This window comes from Columba livia, chromosome 3, assembly GCF_036013475.1.
Source record: "Columba livia isolate bColLiv1 breed racing homer chromosome 3, bColLiv1.pat.W.v2, whole genome shotgun sequence".
Classification (NCBI taxonomy): Eukaryota; Metazoa; Chordata; class Aves; order Columbiformes; family Columbidae; genus Columba; species Columba livia.
The window spans coordinates 114,251,236-114,270,609 of NC_088604.1; the positions used below are offsets into that span (position 1 = coordinate 114,251,236).

The window sequence follows — 19,374 nt, forward strand, 5'->3', positions numbered from 1 at the left end:
TTTCATTTTCATACGTGTTCCAATACAATATCTGGCAATAAAATTCTATCTGGAATAAAACTGTTCCCTCCCGCTCTTTTTTGCTCACAGTGCAGAGAGTTTAAAGCCTACTGAAGGATTAAAAAATAATCTGTTTGCTGTCATTATATCATTCCTATCTACTTTGGGCAGCAAATACTCTTTTTGTGCTACCTGGCCCCACTCCAGCCCAGTATTACACTATTGTAAGACCTCTCCCTCCTGTCCGAGGGATTTATGCTTCTGAAAACTGAGCACAACATTTGCAGACTGTGAGCATCAGCCTCTAAAAGAAATACTGAGGTTTGACAGCATACATTCTCAGCATCTGGGGTGTATGCCATTCCCTGAGAAAAAGTGCCGTTGTGACTGCAGAGAAAACCACAAGGTGTTCTGACCTGCATGACCCATGGACTTGAAGAACATTTTGAGGGGACAACTGCAGGATGAATCCTGGACAGCCCCTCCCCACATAAGAGAGAGAGTACACTGAGATGTCCTGGAGAATATGGCACTGCTGAGCCTTACTGGAGAGAGGACACATCTTAGAGAATGCAAGAATATTTGTAGTAGTGAAAAACAATAAAAGCTGAGGCTGTCTGAGAGATCTGTGCACACAGCACAAGCACCAGCACCAAGCTTGAAAAGAGCACGGGGAAAAAGAAGTAGTCGTAACCACAGACTTGCTCATCACCCTGATCTCATAAAAATAGTCTATGTGACAAAGAAAACATGAGACAGGAACATAATGATGAAACACTTACCCTGGAATCCTTTTCCAGATGAAGCTTGTGTTGAAGACTGCGTCTCCTCCTGGCCTTGGCAATGCCATTGTGATAAAAGAAGTAGCCAGTATCTAAAAAAGGGAGCTGAGGAAGAGAGAGAAAAAAACCATCATGGAGCTATTGGCTATTAATAAGGATGACACAGAAAACTTCTGCCTGTGAAGTGACTCAGGCAACTAGAACAAGACTTGTGAACAGTTACGCCAAAGGGCCCAAATCATTCTTGATAATGTCACTTCTAAGTTACTTTTGAAAAGTGTGCCCAGCAGCACTGAAGTTATTTCCTACAGGTTTACAATGTGTAACTTCACTTGTACATACTCAGTACAATTTTCACCTTATGTTTAAGGTCAACAGTGCACATTTTTCTGAAGGGCTTCCTAAATCACATCAGGATTATTTCCAACTTCCTGACAAAGCCAGAATAAAATAACAAAATGAACTGCTAACGATTTGAAGCTACCTCAAACCATCCTTCAGCAATAAGGCGTTACAGAAGCGCTTTCCTGAGCTATTACAACGCACCCAAGCCGATGCCGTAAGCAGTAAGGCAGAAAGCCGATTGATTTCCACTTTCCAAAAAATACAGCATTTGGAATTTCTTCTGAGTGCCAGGAAATGGAACATAAGAATAATATTAAGCAAACAGACAGTTCACAGTGTGTGGGTGGGAACAGTCTTGTACGGCTTTATTGTCTAAGGCATTTTGGCAGCAAGCAAACACCTCCCAAAGGCTTTCCAGCCCCACCTCAGGCAGGTGCCAGGGAAGGAAGATCCACATCCATCAGTAAATGCATTTCTGTCCCCTGGATCAGCAGAGAGTGACTGGAAGGCCAGTTGACATTTAGCTTTGAGAAGGCTAAAAAACATATGGTGTTAGAACTGCATCCCACTTCCAGCAGGCAGTTAGAAAGTGCCATTTGCATCTCAAATTCAACAGGTTTTTCCCCAATCCAAACTAATAGGGAGATTCTGGTTGGACGTTCAAATCTAAGCAAGTAACTGTATTTTTAAATTCAGCTTTTCTTTGTAAAAGTTGGGAAAAAAAAAAAAAATATGGGCTTTCATTGGGAATTTATAGGTTAATTCTGTGAACATTTCAACTTCAAAGGTTAGACTACCCTGCATGTAAAATAACTACTTAAAAGAGATATTCCAGAACAGCCGTGACAGCCCTGTTCCTCTCCTTTTTATTACCTTTACTTCATGATAACATAAACCTCTTAGCAGGAGTTCAAGCTTCTTTACTGAAAAACTGAGACTGACATCTAGACAGAATGTTCACTGTGAAAACCTGGGTTGAATAAGGGTAGCAGGATCTTGCTGCTATAAATAAGAGATTCTTTACCTGCTCACAGGTATACACAGTTCACAAATATAATTTTCCTTCTATGAAATTATCTCCTGTTTCATTAGATCTATCACTGTATCTGGTGCAGTTCTGCAAATGTATTTTGGCATACATGTGCAGTGGGAATGGAAGATTCACGGTGAGTTCTGAAAATTCAAAATTTGGTTACATTTCATAAAGAAGTATGTGAGCGGTTTGTTGGGGTTTTTTTGTTGTTTGTTTGTCTTTCTACAAAGCCCTTTTTAATGTTAATTGAAGCATTTAATATCAATGAAATCAAAGCATTTTGTATTCTCTTTTAAAATGCCATTGCGTATGATAGATAATACATAAATGCAAAGTAACTTAAAAAAAATCAAAGCATTTTGTTTTGATAAAAAGGCCTCTTTTGAAGTGTATATAAAAGGTTAAAGAGATTTCATCAAAATCATCATGGTCCGTTGGAGCTGATTTGCAGGACTAACTGGAGAGCTCTTCTGGGCAAGTAATGAGAATATTTTGCATGGACTCCACATACACAAGAGCTGAGGCAGAAGGAGAAATGAGGTTACAAAAGCTCATGGCAGCGGCCACCAAAGTCTCCTGTGCTTCACATCCATCCTCAGAGCCACAGCTCTTAAGACTGAAATTCTGTCATCTTTACCAACTAGATAATAAGGTATTTCCATAATCCAGAAACAGCCCTTCCCCTATATTGGATACATTACTCTAAGCCTCAAAATATGCAGAAAAAAAATATCTAAATAGCCAGATCAGTTATAGCTTGAAATCCATTTCACCATGCTAACCACTACCATTCATCGCAAGCTGTGGTCCAATTACCCCTCTGATTCAGCAAAATCAGTCTATTTTTCTTCTTTTAATTTCAGTATTAACCATTCAAATCAATTCCAGTCAAATATTGATCTTGATACTCTTGCATTAAGGAAGACTCAGCAATTTTAAGGCTATCTGGCAACATATAACATGTATTCACTGTTTATTTCCTGTGTAGCATTAGTTTCTAGGGCCACTTAAAATGAAGCAATATATTATATAGGAAACTTTTAAAGCTGGTGTATTCAAGTCTAACTGTAATCAAAAGCAATATAAGTTAGTCCAACCAGATTTATTGACAAAATAATGACGAAGTTTGACCGAGACTATTCCATTCTTTCCACAGCTATCCCAGGAATCTCTGAGGAACTCAGATATTTCACAGTTCGCAGTGAAATGAGACGGGAAGGCAGCTAAGTGAGGAAATACCTGAAATATGTCATGATCAAATGCCATGGACTGTGAACAACAAATAGTAGAAAACAGGCAACCTGCAGGACCTAAACCCTTCAGTAAATCCTTAAAAATTAATGAACGTACATGCAGGAGAAGTCAGACAGCAGCAAAGGGCCTAAAATGTCACATGCTTTTCTGAGGATTTTGCACTGAGATCTGTGAATGCCACAAGCAACCACTGAAGTGCTCCGGTTCTGATGAACTCCTGCTATTGAGTCAATAAGTGCTCGGCAGCAAGCGACGGGCAGGACGCAGGGAGCGCCCAGCAGGGCTGATGTTCCCGCTATTGGCTTCTTTGACTTGGAACCAGAGCAAAACAGCAAAATGAACAGTGCATGTAATGAAGGGAAATGAAAACAGAAGGGCTCCTGTACATAAAAACAACTCCAAAGTGTCACCAGCAATTGCTACTCGTAACACCCCCATTGTAAAGCTGGAATTGTATTTGAGTAAAATTCCTATTTCAGCAGCAGCAGGCTCTGCTTGTGTAATAACGTGGAGAAATAACACACTCAGCCTGGTGGTTCAGGTTCTTTCTGTAGGATAGATGCAAAGCTTCCTGCCCTCAGAGAAAAATTAACAGTTACGTAAGACAACTGATTACTGGAAAGCACTTGAATATTCAAGTGAGGAAGATTACTTAGAGATAGAAAATGGTCTAGCATTGCCTTGATGTTTAAACATGGTTCAATACAAAGTAGGACTCCGAGAATCTGAGGAATTACAGGCACTTTGTTACTTGCAATATTTGTATAAAATTAAACACATAAACACAACACAGCAAGTAGAAAACCTTATATATCCACCTGTCTCCTTCAGATTTGCAGCCTCCTTGTGGTTATTAACAATACTATCTAAAGTAAAGATGAAATCCTGTTTAACCACCTTCCTGAAAAGGATGTGGACCAGAAAATAGCTTAAAAATTCAGTGTTCAACTAAACCGAGGGGAAAAACTAACACTTTAAATGGAAGAGGTCTATTTAGAAAGCAAAATGACAGGGATGTACCATTCGGTATAGAAGGGAGCAGGGAACACTCCATATGGTGCACAGTTTTAGCACCGATACCTCCAACTCTGAGGTAGCTTGGCTGTTCTCAGGCTACTGCTCCACCAGAGAAGTCCAGGTGTAATTACCATTGAAATAAAAATAAGTTAAATCCATGGCTCCCAGTCTTTCTGCACTCTTCTTCTTACATCTGACTATCTTTCCCCAGCAAGAGAAAATAGCAAGAAGTTTACTCTCTGCTACCGTAGGTGCCGCCTCCTGGAAGAAGGGCTGTAAATAGGCAGCTCCAATTCTCCCCTGCCAGGTGTTGCTTCCGGGCGGTCATTCTGTTGTGTTGGAAAGGGAGAGGGAAGGAAAAATAACTAAAAGGACACGGTCCACTGCTGAGCCCTCAACCACTGATCTGCTCCAGGAAACAAAGATCAGGCATAAGGCAGCCTGGATGAGGCAGCACACAAGGCTCCCATCCCATTCCATCTACTTGGCAGAGAAAAATCAAACTGCACTTCTTATTTGGTCTTGCCTTGGACAATATACATGGTGGTACCAGATGTAGTTTTACCTGTCTGAAAGCAAAGGACAAAGTGCAAAGTGTTGCAGGGTTTAAAGAAAAGAAGCCACAAAAAGACTAAATTCAGACACTGTTCCTCATTCTAAAACAGCACCACTGGGGCCACCTTCAGCAGAGCTAACACGAAAGCAACCATAAAAGCATCAGTGTCATTTGATCAGGAGAGCCCATCTGTAGCAAAAGTATAACAAAGCAGAAATAAATGCTAAAATAAATAAAGTATTAATAATAATCAAAATAATAAAGGTTGAACCAAGCTGCCAGTGGCATCAGTACTTCACCTGGCTCACAGTGCGAGGTCCAGCATTTTCGGTCTGTCACTGGTTTTAAAAGGTAACAAATACAACACAAAAATAAAGAGGAACCTTGGTTCCCAGGCTGATCTTTAACATTAAATGTTCCTGACTCCTTACCTTTAATATTAAATTTTCCTGACTTGCTTCAGGGCTCTACCTGTTCCACATACATCTCACAAGCAAATTAAGGTGCCCACAGAAAACTTCAGCACAGATCGATTTGCCCCCTCCTTTTTTAACACGATTGATCTCTGCCCAATCAGCCTGCCATGCTGTATCATGTAACACAGCATCCGTACACTACACTGCTTTCTTTTGTGCAGGATTTCCAATGGTTTCTACCTGATACTGTAATATTCCAAAACCAGCTTACTTGAACTTATTGTTAAGGTTCCTCTCCCAAGTTACCAAAGACAATAGTCCATAACAACCTTCTTTTGAGCAAAGCCATTTTAAAATACAAGCAAAGGGTGATTTATAACAAGTTACCCCAGGGTCAACTTCTTTGACCACCACCAAAATCAGCATAAATGGATCTGTCAGCAAACAATTCACAGAAATGAGATTCATCCAGCCAGGCTGATAAAGACCCTCTTCAGGGCTCCTCGCTTGCCATAGCGTGAATGTGTGGTCAGGCACACAAGGGTTCAAACAAACATTAGTGCTAAAGAAACCCTTTGTCTGCTCTGAGGAAAAGAAACCAATACCCAGCCCCCAAACTAAAAACAAACAAACAAACAAGTAAAAAATTATTTAAATATAACACAAAGCATCTCTCCCCCACAGAGCACAGCTCCTGACTTTAAAAGGGGCCATAAATCTGCACAGGTGAGCTCTTTCATCCCATTACTGCTCAGTAATTACACCAACAAAATATACGACCTAAACCTGGCACGAGTAAATGTATTTGGAGCCTTCACAGGCCCCACAAGCCTTGCTCCTTCAGTCACCATTATAGCTGAAGCACAACAAAGTGCCTCCCAGCAGAAATTAGAAACCTTTTAGAAACCTTTTCATACCAGTTTCACCAAATGCACTGAAGATGCTTATAAATATTCAATATGAATTTTTAAACTCTCTCTCATTTTCCCTCACCCCAATTAGCATTAGAAATCGTTTTACTTTTAAATACACAGATGGGAGCCAAGTCTGAAGTCAAAGGCGCTCACTCACTATAGCGATGAGGGCCATGTAAGAGTAGAGCCAGCTAGAAACACAGGCAGCCCCAGGCCTCCAAATAACACAGAACAAAGCACCAATAAGAAAGAATTAATTCAACTGTTGGTGGAGAAATGTGAAATAGCACAGAGGACTAAAGCTGTGCCAGAGCTTACCCAACATGCAATCCAATCCACTGCGTCCTCACAACCCTAGGCAAGGATTTCACACTTTCTCATTAGTGTGCTATAATTACTCTGAAGGCTCAGCAGAAGGATCTCAGGTGGAGCGAAGGATCTGCACAAGCTCCAAGCAGCCCTGAAGACTCACACAGCCTGATCCAGGTCTGACTGTTATGACTCACTCTTCCTGGCTCGTTTCTCATTGCACCTGTGTCTTATTTAGCTGCCTCCACCAAAGCCTAATCTGCTTATCTTGGCAAACCTGGCAGGTGGAGGTGTTAGACACAGCTTTAACTGTCCCAAAATGTAAATGTCACATTAAAACATCATTAGAAGATGATCCTTGTGAAATCAACTGACTAACAAACAGTACAACATTTTTCCTACCAAATAATTCAGAAATGCCTGACTTAGATGCTTACATATGTTTTCAGCTCTGTTTCATATGCATATCCAACCACCTTTTAAGGGAATCAGCAACAGGTGGTGGTAACAAGAACTGTGACAACTTGGCTGAGAGCTCATTGATCTGCTTGTTCTTCCTTTCTTCCAGAAGCCAATGGAAATATTGTCATACGCATGGCAAAAAGTCTACCTATTATTGTTTTTTAGGATATAGGTTAGCCTGTAAGAAGATTACAACCCTGCTTTAAAAGTTCTAATTAGTCTTTCTCAAGACAGCAGAAGTAGCTTCCAACAGTTTCTGAAGGGTTCTCTCACCTCCACAGTGAAATGTCTTTTTGTCTACAAACAGTAAAACATCAATGTGTCAACCGAAGACTTTGCCTAATATATACCTTTGGATATTAATTTATCCAAAAAGATAAAATAAAGCCTTTTGTCTAGTCCCTCTTGCATGCAGCACCACAAGGCTAAACAGTCTTGCCAACACGAGAGGTTTAGTAAATACAAGGAATCAACAGAACCAGATGTGGGCTGCTGTTACACTTAAGTCTCCAGTCTGTCCATGTGGAATTCGTCTGAGCTCCACATACAATTCATGACCAAAAAAAGAGGCACTCTGAGACCATTATTCATCTGACCTATTTTCAGTGACCATGTTAAAGTGAGCAGAGCTGAGCACCTGGGAAGAGGAGCACAGCTGTCCACAGTCAGGTGGATCAATTCCAATGTTAAATGCCTATCTCTTATCTTCTCATCAGTTTTGTTCTTACATTATCACACATAGTGCTTCCAGTTGTTTACTAAACACTGGTCCATTGGTTTGGTTTCAAGTTTGCAATATTTGTAATTTGATTTGCGAGTGAATGAATCATAAAGGCTTAACGTTCTACTGTATTTATATCACTATTAAGTTTGTCATTGAAGAGCTTCATCCTGCAAGCATGGAACAGTCATATATCAGCGACAAGATTGTGGATTTGCTGATAGGTTTCTCAGTGAACTGAAGAAGCCATTTGAGGCTCTTAAAAGGATTATTCTAGTTTATGTGAATGGATCTGTGCGTTTCAGACAGTTTTACTTGTTACTCCCCAGTAACTATAAAACCCACTATTGATTCTACCAGGTGCCCTGTTGAAAGCACTATACTTTCTAGATTTGGAGAAGAGAATGAACTTGCATTGGACTGCCTGGATTAATCCAGATCATCATTACCTAGAGTAGATGATTGCTACTGTTTGGCCTACAGCCTTAAGTGAAGGCTTAGCAATCATCATGATGTCCTCTTACATAGATGTGGAGGATCCTGCAAGAAGAGCACATCAGCCAAGCCCCAGGCACCACGACGAACCCTGGAGCTCAGCACCCAGAAAGTCACTGGGAGCATCTCATAGTTGTGTTGTCACTTTGAGCAGCAACAAATGGCCACTGAGAAAATGAGACGGCCCCTTCCAGTCATTCAGCTGTGCAGCTCCGTAACAACCACACACATAACAGATAAACATACACATCATTTAGAATAATGAAGTAAATAAGATTCCATCAGAAGCTGAATCAACTACATTTTCTTAAAACAGGTGTCAGTAGCACAAAATGCATTTTTTTCACAATTCGGGAGAATTTAACTCATCCTGTTTAAAAAAAAACAAAACCAAAACAGCACAAATAATAACAACCACCAACCGAAAACCAACACACACCACTCCTCTCCAAAAAAACCCCAAACAACAAAACCCACAAACAAACAACCAAAACAAAACAAAACGACAAACAGAAATTAGACTCCAGACATGAGACATGCTCTAGGCACACTTCCTCCTAGGCTTAAATTTCCTAACTTGTTCATGTTAGTAGTGACCTCAAGGAATTATTGGCCCTTAACAGTGCAATGTAAATAACATCACAGCCAAAAAGCCAGTCAGTGCTTGACCCAGTTAACTAACTTATGTAGTGATTTAGACCGTGACAGTCAGTGCTTTAAGAATACAAGGAAAAAAAGAATGGTGCCCCAAAAGTGGTTTTGCCAATTCTACATTTTATGACCAAAGGCAAACAAAACTCTTGCTATTCATGCCTGTCTCGTGCTTGGAGCAACGGGGCTCTTCTGGGTATCCTGCCACTCTTTCAAGTCTCTTCTGTGTTCTCAAAGCATCTCCCAAGATGATAATACTCTGTGAAAGTTTATACATCTCAGGCTTCTCCCCGAGATGATTCTATCCAGGACCATTTAATTTGTGCTTTGCCTCTCTGCGGTAGGACAGAGCCAGGACTAAAAGTCACAAGACATGAGTTTCAGCTGTATTCTAAATAATCCTTGTAGCTTAGCCCTGGCCAACGCACTAGAGTCTGTTCTTCAGAAATGCTGGGTAACTCCAGCGCCTACTAATATTAGGAGAATCTCAGGCAATTACAGCCGTAATATTATTGTTTCAGTTGCCTCACATGTAAAATGGCATAGTATAATAAGTACTTGTTTACTGATTTTATTGATAGGATTAATTTAATCAACATTTGCACAGCACTATAGACTGTGCTATAAAACAATAACTGCCATTGTCAACATATATTAATGGGTATATCTATACCCGCAATATATACATATGTAATCAGGTATCTCCTTAGCAATAGATATTTGGTAAACATTTTAATATGTTTAAATACAACATGATGGATATTTCTTCATATTAGTATATCTGCCTTAGGAAAACTCATAAGAAACAGCTTGATTTAGTTATAGTTTGCAAATGGAAGTGACCATGGTATGCATCTAACTAAGCTGGATCGATACTGCTGACAGCAATTAGCGTTGCTAACAACGGCTGCTTGGCCTCATTCCTGATCTACAACCCAGCTCTCCTCTTCAGCACATAAGCAAACAAGTTGACTGCTATTGTCACACTGGAACCTGGTGTCACATCAGCTCTAAAGACAGCGAGACAAAAGCTGTGAGATGAAGTTTGCTGGTTTTAAAACAGCAATAAGATGGGGTGTGCCCCAGCCAAAAATTACTAGTATTTATATCTTAAGGATGGAGAGAAGGCAAGACATGGCTACTCACTGATGTTTCAGCAGAGCAGTTCAGCATTATTTTTAAACCTACGTCCAAGTAGCGAAGCGTGTAGGATATATAAACATGTGTGCAAGTGCGCAGCTAATGTAGCACCAAAACGTAACGTCATGAACTCAAGCTCTAATGAAGTAGTGCTATAAAAGCAGCTCAGACCAAAATTACTCGCATACTGACAAGAGCTACTCAAGAAAGCAAAGGTGAATTGCACTAATGCAAGGATGCGAGTCCTTACCAACACTTAAAGATGATTTGTAGCTCTCTTTCTAGTAAAAAAAAATTATTCTTCCCTTTTGTCTCCATGTCTGTTTAATGCTAAGCTGCCAAGCAATAGCCGATTGACAGAAAGTGCCTCACAGAGAGGTTTCTGTTGTTAGACCACAGTGAACAAGTCTTCCAGTTCCCAGAGAAACAGTCAATTCCTGGAGAAAAATATGTGCTTTATGGGACAGAAGCTCCCATAAACTGTGACATTAAAGTAATCGGGGTTGGGGATGGAGGGCACACTGTTGCTGCTTCTTTTTTAAAAAAACCACCTTAAGATAGTAAGCTTGAGAAGAGCAGGGCAAGGAAACTTTAAGGAAAACATTTTCAGTGGAGCCAAGGAAAAGAGAAATTTTGGGACACTGCTGTTTTCCTTACTTTTATAAAGCTGCTTGAATCTGCTAAGAGAAAGTCACAGACACTGATCCCCACTATTACAGGACCAGGTCAGAGGCAAATTCTTCCATTATTTACGCCATCAGGAACTGGAGAGATCTCCTCTCGCCTCCAGTACACACCAGTACAGTCATCACTTCACAACAGGGATCAACCGCTCTGACTGGGTTCAAGAGCTGAGTATTAGACGCAAGAAAAAGAATAACCCACATCCGCCTCAATGCCAGCAATAATGATGTGAAAGGAAAGAAAAAAGCACCATCACCTCTCCCTCCCAGGACCTGCCTCACTGACCTTTCAGGCAGCTGTGAAATACACCTTTTTACTGTTTGTTACCATCAATTAATAAATGATAGAAGTTTATTGCCAGCAGAAACTGTGGTCAATCCAGCATGTGACAATATGTTATCTGGCTTTTATTACATCGGTCACACAAGGCAAACGTAGGTTCTTACTTAATCACTCAGTGTGTTTCAGCCTTTAGAGCCTGGAATACTGGTTTCTCTACCAAGGTACAACATACAAGGTGTTTCAAAAGATGGACCCAATTCGGAATCACTATATCTCTGCAACCACAAACCACCCATGAATGAAACTCTTACCACTTGAAAGGGCAGGGTATAGTTTAAAATGATTACTGCTTAACTTGATAACTCATTAAACAGTTTGTAATTTTTGTGTAATTGTAACATGTTGCCATCGTGAATTATACTGCTTTGAAATAGGGTCCATCATTCTGAAACGCCCTGTATTTAACATGAATAAAATACATCTAGTTAGAAGGGGAAAAAATGGGATTTCTACAGAATGAAACTGAGTGTTTTAATCTCCATCAGAAGAAAGAGGAAAAAAAACTCCACTTGCTGTTCTGAGTTTTATTCTGCACTATATCTAAATTGTAGAAGAAATGGGACAGTTTTCCTTTCAAGAGTAGAAAAGTACATTTGCCTGTTTTGCCTGTGAAGTTTAATTGGTAATGTAAAAATTAACAGACATAAATGCTCTGAAGACCAGACTTCACATGATGTCCTGATCTACAACTGTCATTCCACCAATGCTAACAACCGAATTTTCCAAACCTGCTAATGACTTCAGTTCTGATTTTTGATACTTCTTCACTCAAATTCAGAATTGACAGTTCCACTTTACAATTGGTTCAGAGTAACTTCTAAATCACTCAATTCACTTGAAACAGTTCTAAAATGAATTGACACAGAGAGGTGTAAGATCCCTGTGGGACTGACTGGAATCCAGTGTCCAGTTCTGGGCCCCTCAGTTCCAGAAGGACAGGGAACTGCTGGAGAGAGTCCAGCACAGGGCAACAAAGATGATGAAGGGAGTGGAGCATCTCCCTTGTGAAGAAAGGCTAAGGGAGATGGGTCTCTTTAGTTTGGAGAAGAGGAGACTGAGGGGTGACCTTATTAATGCTTATAAATATATAAAGGGTGAGTGCCACGAGGACGGAGCCAGGCTCTTCTCGGTGGCAAACAATGACAGGACAAGGGGTAATGGGATCAAGCTGGAACACAAGAGGTTCCACTTAAATTTCAGAAGAAACTTCTTCTCAGTGAGGGTGACAGACACTGGAACAGGCTGCCCAGGGGGGTTGTTGAGTCTCCTTCTTCTCTGGAGACATTCAAAACCCGCCTGGACATGTTCCTGTGCGACCTCACCTGGGTGTTCCTGCTCCAGCAGGGGGATTGGACTAGATGATCTTTTGAGGTCCCTTCCAATCCCAAACATACTGTGATACTGTAATCTACCAGTCATGGTAGAGTGGATTTCAGAACCACACTCATTTGTTTCACTCGTGTTTCATAAAGAGTGAACAGGCAGACAGAAGCATCCTCTGGCATCAGGAGAGGGGGGATATATCCCACCTCTTTTGCTGCCCAGACAAGGAAGAGATTGATCTGTTTGGCTCCAGTTTGATATCCAACACCCATCTTATAACACTGCCCATTTCTCTAGCTAATAATAATAACTAAATACATGTTTGTTGGGTTTCAGGTTTTCACAGTTTGGTTCTATACTCTAGGAGAAAGCAGTTCTGACATATTACCCTTTTACTCGTCAGGTAAGCAAATAATGTAATTCAGTCATGAGTACCCGGGACACACTCGACGACTGGCTTGATGTAAACACTGAGGTCACTCTTTCCATTTGCTTTCTGTGGACAAAGAAGTTAAGGATGTAACATTTACACTGAAGTTTTGTTTGAGAAGGTAGGTAATACATGACAAAGAACATTAAGTCCCAGCTCTCTCCTTGAGAGAGTAAACTAGAGCTATCGCTACCTAATTTATTTATGATCCCAGCGTATAAATGGTAAGACTGGGCTAGCTTCTAATTTCCCTTTTTAAGTCCAAGCTCCCGCTAGTTGCTGAACACAGCCAGCGTTCAGCTGAGTCGGTCTTTTGAGCTACCGTCATAAACCCATGACCAAAGTGGATTTCACGCCAGCAGATAAACCGTGTGTGGTGGTCACGCAGAATTTCACACAACACAAGACCAAATCCAGCTCTCTCTGGGACAGCGCTGTCTGTCCCAAAGCACGGCCTGGGATGGCTGAGTTGAAATTAAATCAGGGTTAGCTTTTCCAGTGAACTTCTGAGAGTTAAATGTAGAGCTCATGTTGATTTACAGCAAGAGCGACACACCAGACTCCTTCAGGTTACTTAGAGAAACCCTGTCTTTGACAAATAGTCGAGCTGCTCGGCTTCCTCCCACCAGAGGCCGGTGATGGATGGAAGCTCTGGGCTGCTCACTGCAATATTTATAGCTACCGTGCAGGCAGCATCCTGTAGAGACCTGACCCATTTAATTATCTGAAAAAGTTGAAAGAAAAAGAAATAAAGAACAGGGTTTCTGATGACCAGGGTACCATTACAAGACAAAGGTAAATTTTAGATGTATTAACCACAGCACTGAATTTGTTCCTACAGCTCTCACAGAAAGCAGCCACCCAGGCTAAGGACTGGAACTGCACAGGAGGGTTTCCCAGGTTTAATATTTTCATAAGAGCTGGCAGAATTTATCATTCATTTTAGCGCTTTGTCTTCATTTCCAGCTCACAGAATTTTCCATGAGCACAGACATTTCTCAGGACTTATTAATTGAAATTATCTGCCAAATAAATTCTACACACATTTCAGCAACTATTTTGTACTTTGTTGCAAGCATTTGAAACTTGAGTTGCATTGATTAATTTTAATTGGAATAATTCCATAGATGGATGAGGGAAAGGGCCACATGCAAACGTCTCCTGAGCTACACTACAAAGAATAACCAGTACAACTATTTCATGAAGCCTGATGATTTTTTTTCCTTCTTGTTGTTGGTTTTGCTTGTTCGTTTGTTTTTCTTTTAAAATCAACATGGTCTAACTGGTAAAATCTGTAGTTTAAACTAAATTGCTGCTAATAGTGTTCTGATGTTCAATGAGTTAAAGATGTTATCACTCCTACACTGATAGTAACAGCACTGCAATTGGGTTTGTTCTTCTATTTTAACTACATCAGTACAGTTACAGCAGTAAAAGTTTTCAAAGAGTGGGTAGGGTGTCACATCTTGTCACCTGTCATATTTTCTGAGAAGGATAGAAGGTGATCTTCCACCTTCACACAAAGGTTGGTTCTTCTAAAAGGTAATGAATTCAAGCGTCCCACGACACACCTCAGTGCTTTTCTGAAGGAGCCAAACCCAGCATGCTCAGTCTGTGGGACCATTTGCCTGCTAATAAACAAATGCCAAGGATGACACAGGTTCTCAAATGGAAGAACTTCAACCTGAGAGTCAAACAATTTATTTTGGTCTAGAGTTTTAACTGGATTTGAACTCCCAAGCCAGAAACCAAACACCTCACTCGCAGTAACCTAAACCATCTGGGTCTGGTTGTAGACACAGCAATAGGATCTGTCCATCTGGCCTGATACCAAAACCCAAGTCTTCAAGACAGAGTATTGTTAAAAAAAAACAGTTATCCTTTTGCTGCACAGCTCTGCAACCTCAGGTGTGGGGACAGTTATAACTTTGGTGTATGTAATGGCAACAGATACCCATATTGGCTCTTAGAAATGGCTCTCAGACTGCTCTCAACACATGGAAAACCTACTCAGAGGAATAAGAGCTTCAAATGCAGCCCCAGACAGCATCACAGCATATGGGATTCCAAAGTTCAAACACATAGAAGCAATGAATATACCTGTATGTCACATAGTCCAGAAATGGCCTGAAAGTCAACTACAAGAAAGTTATCTGGGCAGAAGGATGGAGTTCCCAGACTGACAGCAGGACAGTGAACCCATACTAATGATCTTTGTTTATCTAGTGCTGATATCAAAATAACACTTTGGACTATAAATTTCATAGCAAAGGTCCAGAACAGCTATAAGGATATCTATATCCTTATATCTATAAGAAACTGGCAGGTTTGATATGTGAAGGAAACAAAGTCAGAGATCAGTTTCCTATATATTAATCCTGTTTCTCCCAGTGCAAACCCTGAACCTCATTTGTACAGCACAGAAATCTCCACACACCACTGTGATTCTTTCAAACAGGGGCATACAAAGGAGAGAAATAAACTGGGGAGCTAGAGTCACTACCAGCAATACTTTGAAGGGATTTCACGAGAGTAATAAAAGAAGCATCATCAGGGTTAGGAGACGGCTCCAACACTTCGGCAAGGGGGGGAAAGGAGCCAGTGGCACCTCCCAGCATCCACACTTTGAGCACTGATGCTCCTCAGCTGCTTCAGACCCCCAGACCTGGAGCTACTTCTTGGAGCAGAAACCTGTCTCTGGAGGGTGGTGGTCTCTTTTCCCAAGTAGCAAGTGATACGATGAGAAGAAATGGCCTCAAATTGCACGAGGGAAGGTTCAGATTGGATATTAAGAAAAATCTCTTCATGGAAAGGGGTTTCAGGCATTGAAACAGGCTGCCCAAGGAAGCGATGGAGTCACCATCCCTGGAGGTGTTTAAAAAGCATTTAGATGAGGTTCTTAGGGACATGGGTTAGTGTCAGAGTGAGGTTATGGTTGGACTCGAGGATCTTGAGGGTCTCTTCCAACCAAAATGATTCTGTGATTCTTCACACCACAACCACAACAAGCTTTCTGATACACACCATGGGCAGTTCTGCTGTGCTGGGATCACAGCATTCTGGAAATACTATTCACTTCTTTGTATTTCTCTTTCTATTTTTCTCCTTGACACTAGCAAAACTAAATATAATTTAAATGAAAACAAATAACTGCACATCCCCAGTTGGGCTGCAGCATCAAAAAAAAGAGTGAAAAAATAATTACTCGCAGCACATTTCCTGGGTCTCTACCACATGTTCAGTTTCACCAATGAGCTCAGGCAATATGGAATAAACAAAATTATAAATGCAGGCAGCTTTATAAATAGCCAGAATTTTGTATCTTTGTGTTTACTGAGCTGTAGCTCAGCAAACAAACAAAACTTATCTGTAAAGGTAGCGTTTAATGTGCATGTTTTGCCAAGAAACAGAACTACTACACCGTGTATTCAAAACAGTAATAGAGCAATTACAGCAGGGCTCTATAGTATGGGAGTCTGACCTTCTTGTTTTACACTCAAATAATAAATGCTATGAAAATTTGACAGGGTAATTATTTCATACCTCAAACAGAACACTCACCACCAACAAGTAGTCGGTCTGAGTTTCCAGCAGAGTAGGAGCTCTACAGAAACTGGGTGAGGGATGTACCTGAGCCTGTAGCTTACAACCTTCTTGTTGATACTTTACAGCTTTCACATGCGTTAGTACATTTAAGTAGAGGGGGAATTTTTTTTGTTTTAAGTTAGCCAGTTACAGTGTTTTCTCCTGGGGCTGCTTTTGCATCCAAGGCAGAATGCAAAATAAAATTTAAAACCCCAAACAACAACAACAAAGCAACAAACAAACAACAACAAATTTTCAAAGAAATACAGTTATTTCCACGTGAGATAAACTCCCTCCTAGCACACCAAAACCCTTACTTGAGTCCACTAACATTTCTCCCAAGGTTAAATAGAAGCCAACAGGACTTCCCAGTCTGTGCTCAGTGATCGGTCGGGATTTCACCTGCGAGGAGCTGACAAAGGTCCCTCCAAACACAGATGGCTGCTCTCCCTGCATCTCCTCAGTCACATTCTTCCAGGGTTTTTCTGGAAAAGGGCACTCTGCATAACCACCCAGCACTGTGCCTTCCCACAGCAGGATCAAACTTGCTGTGCTAGTTAATTGCTCCTTCTCCCTAATTTAAACACATCAGCTCAAACTACCTCTTAGAAACTGACGCAATCGCTGTTATGGGGAGATGACCTATTGAAATCTCAGTAGCTGTGCAATTAGCACTTGCATGGAATTTACTTTTTCTTATCTTAGTAATACAAAATTGCAATAGTGAAATCTAGGAAATTAAAGCTCTTAGTTTCCTCAAAAAAATTACATTATACCTTATATTTCTAAGAGGTTTTCTGTTTCTATAATAAAGGATTATCTTTCCAAGCATCCCTTCCTCTAGGCCGGCATAAAACACAAAGCTAATTAATTATTAAGCACATATGAGCACACAGAAACACGGCAGTCCGTGCCTCAATCTCAAATCCTTGGCCTGGGCTCTCTGCCTCCTCTTTGCACGGGATGCTCCATCGCTTCGGCATCTGTTCCCACACCGGAGCATGTCTGCACCCTCCGTGTTGCCTACACCAAGTCAAAACTAATGCTTTTATGAGCACTCAGGTTAGCAGCACGTGTGATGGCAACACAGGAATGTTTATCTGTAAAGTATGGACCACCACATATATGTGGATAAATCAATATACATGCACAAATGGTCAGCCAGAATCATAGCTAAGAATCTACCCTTCTTCCCTCCATGCATAGGTATTAGGGGAATAGAAACAAGAAACACACGTATGTATATAAACACACATATCTATAAACACACATACATGCCCACATCTACAACAACTTTTTACACATACAGAATCCCATCTGTCCATCACAGCGCATTCTGGGCATGCAGAACCATAGCCTGGCACCTTAAATATCAAGCCAGGCAAATACCTCCAGATTTCAGGGCTGTTCTACACAATAGGGAATTTTCAGGGCTCTAAGTGTGAGGACCCAGGATGAAATTCTCAGGATCCCAGCAAAGAGCTGCCGAAGCTGCAAACGCATTATTTTGCCTCCTGGTCTGCCTTCCACACCACATCTCCCAGCTCACAGCTCCCCAGTCTAGGTGCAGAAGTGGGCGGCCACAGCAAGAAAACTGGCTTCTATATCTGTTAAGATTTTCTTCACCATTAAATCCACACTTATGCAATGTAAAAAAAAACCTCCAAGATTCCAATATTTCATCCAGAAATTCCTGGCCAACTCCGAAAAGCTTGGTCCTCAACCAGCAGCCTCCTAAGGAAAAATGGGAAGCAGAAAAGCCACAGCTGTGAGTGGTAGCTTGGGTTCTGCAAGATTTAGAGGCAGACGTGACCAGGTGATAGATCCATCAAGGGAAAAACAGACCAGCTCTATGAAACATAAAATTCTCCATGTTTTAAAATCTATGTTTGGTTCTTATTTTAAAATCTGAGATTACTAAATGCTAATTGTTTAAAACCCTTCACTTCAATGCTACCAGAAGTGGAATATTTAGCTATGGTGGCATTTTGGAGTTTGTCTCAGTGTTGTTGATGAAATGGGAAGAGATATCTAACCTCAGATCACCAATCAGGAGACCTTCCCAAATGCTTCTTCCAACGCCCCTTGTTAGAAACTGAGAATTGCAAAGCAAGGTCAGAAAGCAGCTTTTTTTCCCACCTGCAATAAGAAATATATTCTGGTGGCAACCATACCAAGAGGCAAATAAAACTAATAGGAAAAAATTAATTTTAAGAAGTTGTTCCTTTTGCAGTTCTCACGATTTCACATGTAGCTATTGGGGGGCATCCTCATGACTCCTGAATGCTCAAAGATGGTAAGGTTAACCATTTTAAGAAAATAATATGCCTTATCACTGTATCTGTTTCACCATTAATACAAAGAATCAATTTTGGCTGGTACACCTGAACTGAAAAATTGCAATCGCTACAAAATAATCAAAGAGCACAATCAGAGTTACAAAGAGGTCTGCATTCAGGATTAATTCCGGGAAGGATAAAGAAAAATTGACCACTGTTTTTGAGTCTCTCTCAGGATCCTAGATCTAAACGTAGGCACCTGTTTACGTGTAAGTACCAAGCCCTTCTTCATCAATTCATCAAGCACTGAATTTAAAGTACACATTTTAGCCCACCTGAAGTCTTGTAGTGTTTTCAGAATGCTGGTAGGAAGCACGGCCAAAGGATCAATTAGAAAGTGCATCACACAGTTCATAACATTAATCTTCAAGGCAATACTTTCTGTTGTACTTGTGCAGAAATCTGCTGTTAGGTAAATGTAACATGCAGTTGCTTGGAGATTGTTTGTTATCAGGAAAAAACCACATGTACTAGAAATTTGTCATTTAAAAATCAGCTCCCATAAAGTCTGTTAAAAGAGGTCTGTGATACATAGCACAAACAGAAGAAATCCCTCTCCTATACATTTTAAATCCA

General features: G+C 40.7%; 1 protein-coding gene across 2 annotated transcripts in view; it reads right to left on the bottom strand.

Annotated features, from left to right (window-relative positions):
- PCSK2 (proprotein convertase subtilisin/kexin type 2) overlaps positions 1–19,374 on the bottom strand; it is a 129,609-nt gene that overhangs the window by 82,193 nt on the left and 28,042 nt on the right. For both annotated transcript variants that reach the window (XM_065059275.1, XM_021290991.2), the window contains exon 2: positions 783–887. Coding sequence is in view for 1 of the 2 variants with exons in the window: in XM_021290991.2 (XP_021146666.2) it covers positions 783–887 (105 nt within the window). In the remaining variant the exon portion in view is untranslated. The remainder of the gene's footprint in view (positions 1–782; positions 888–19,374) is intronic.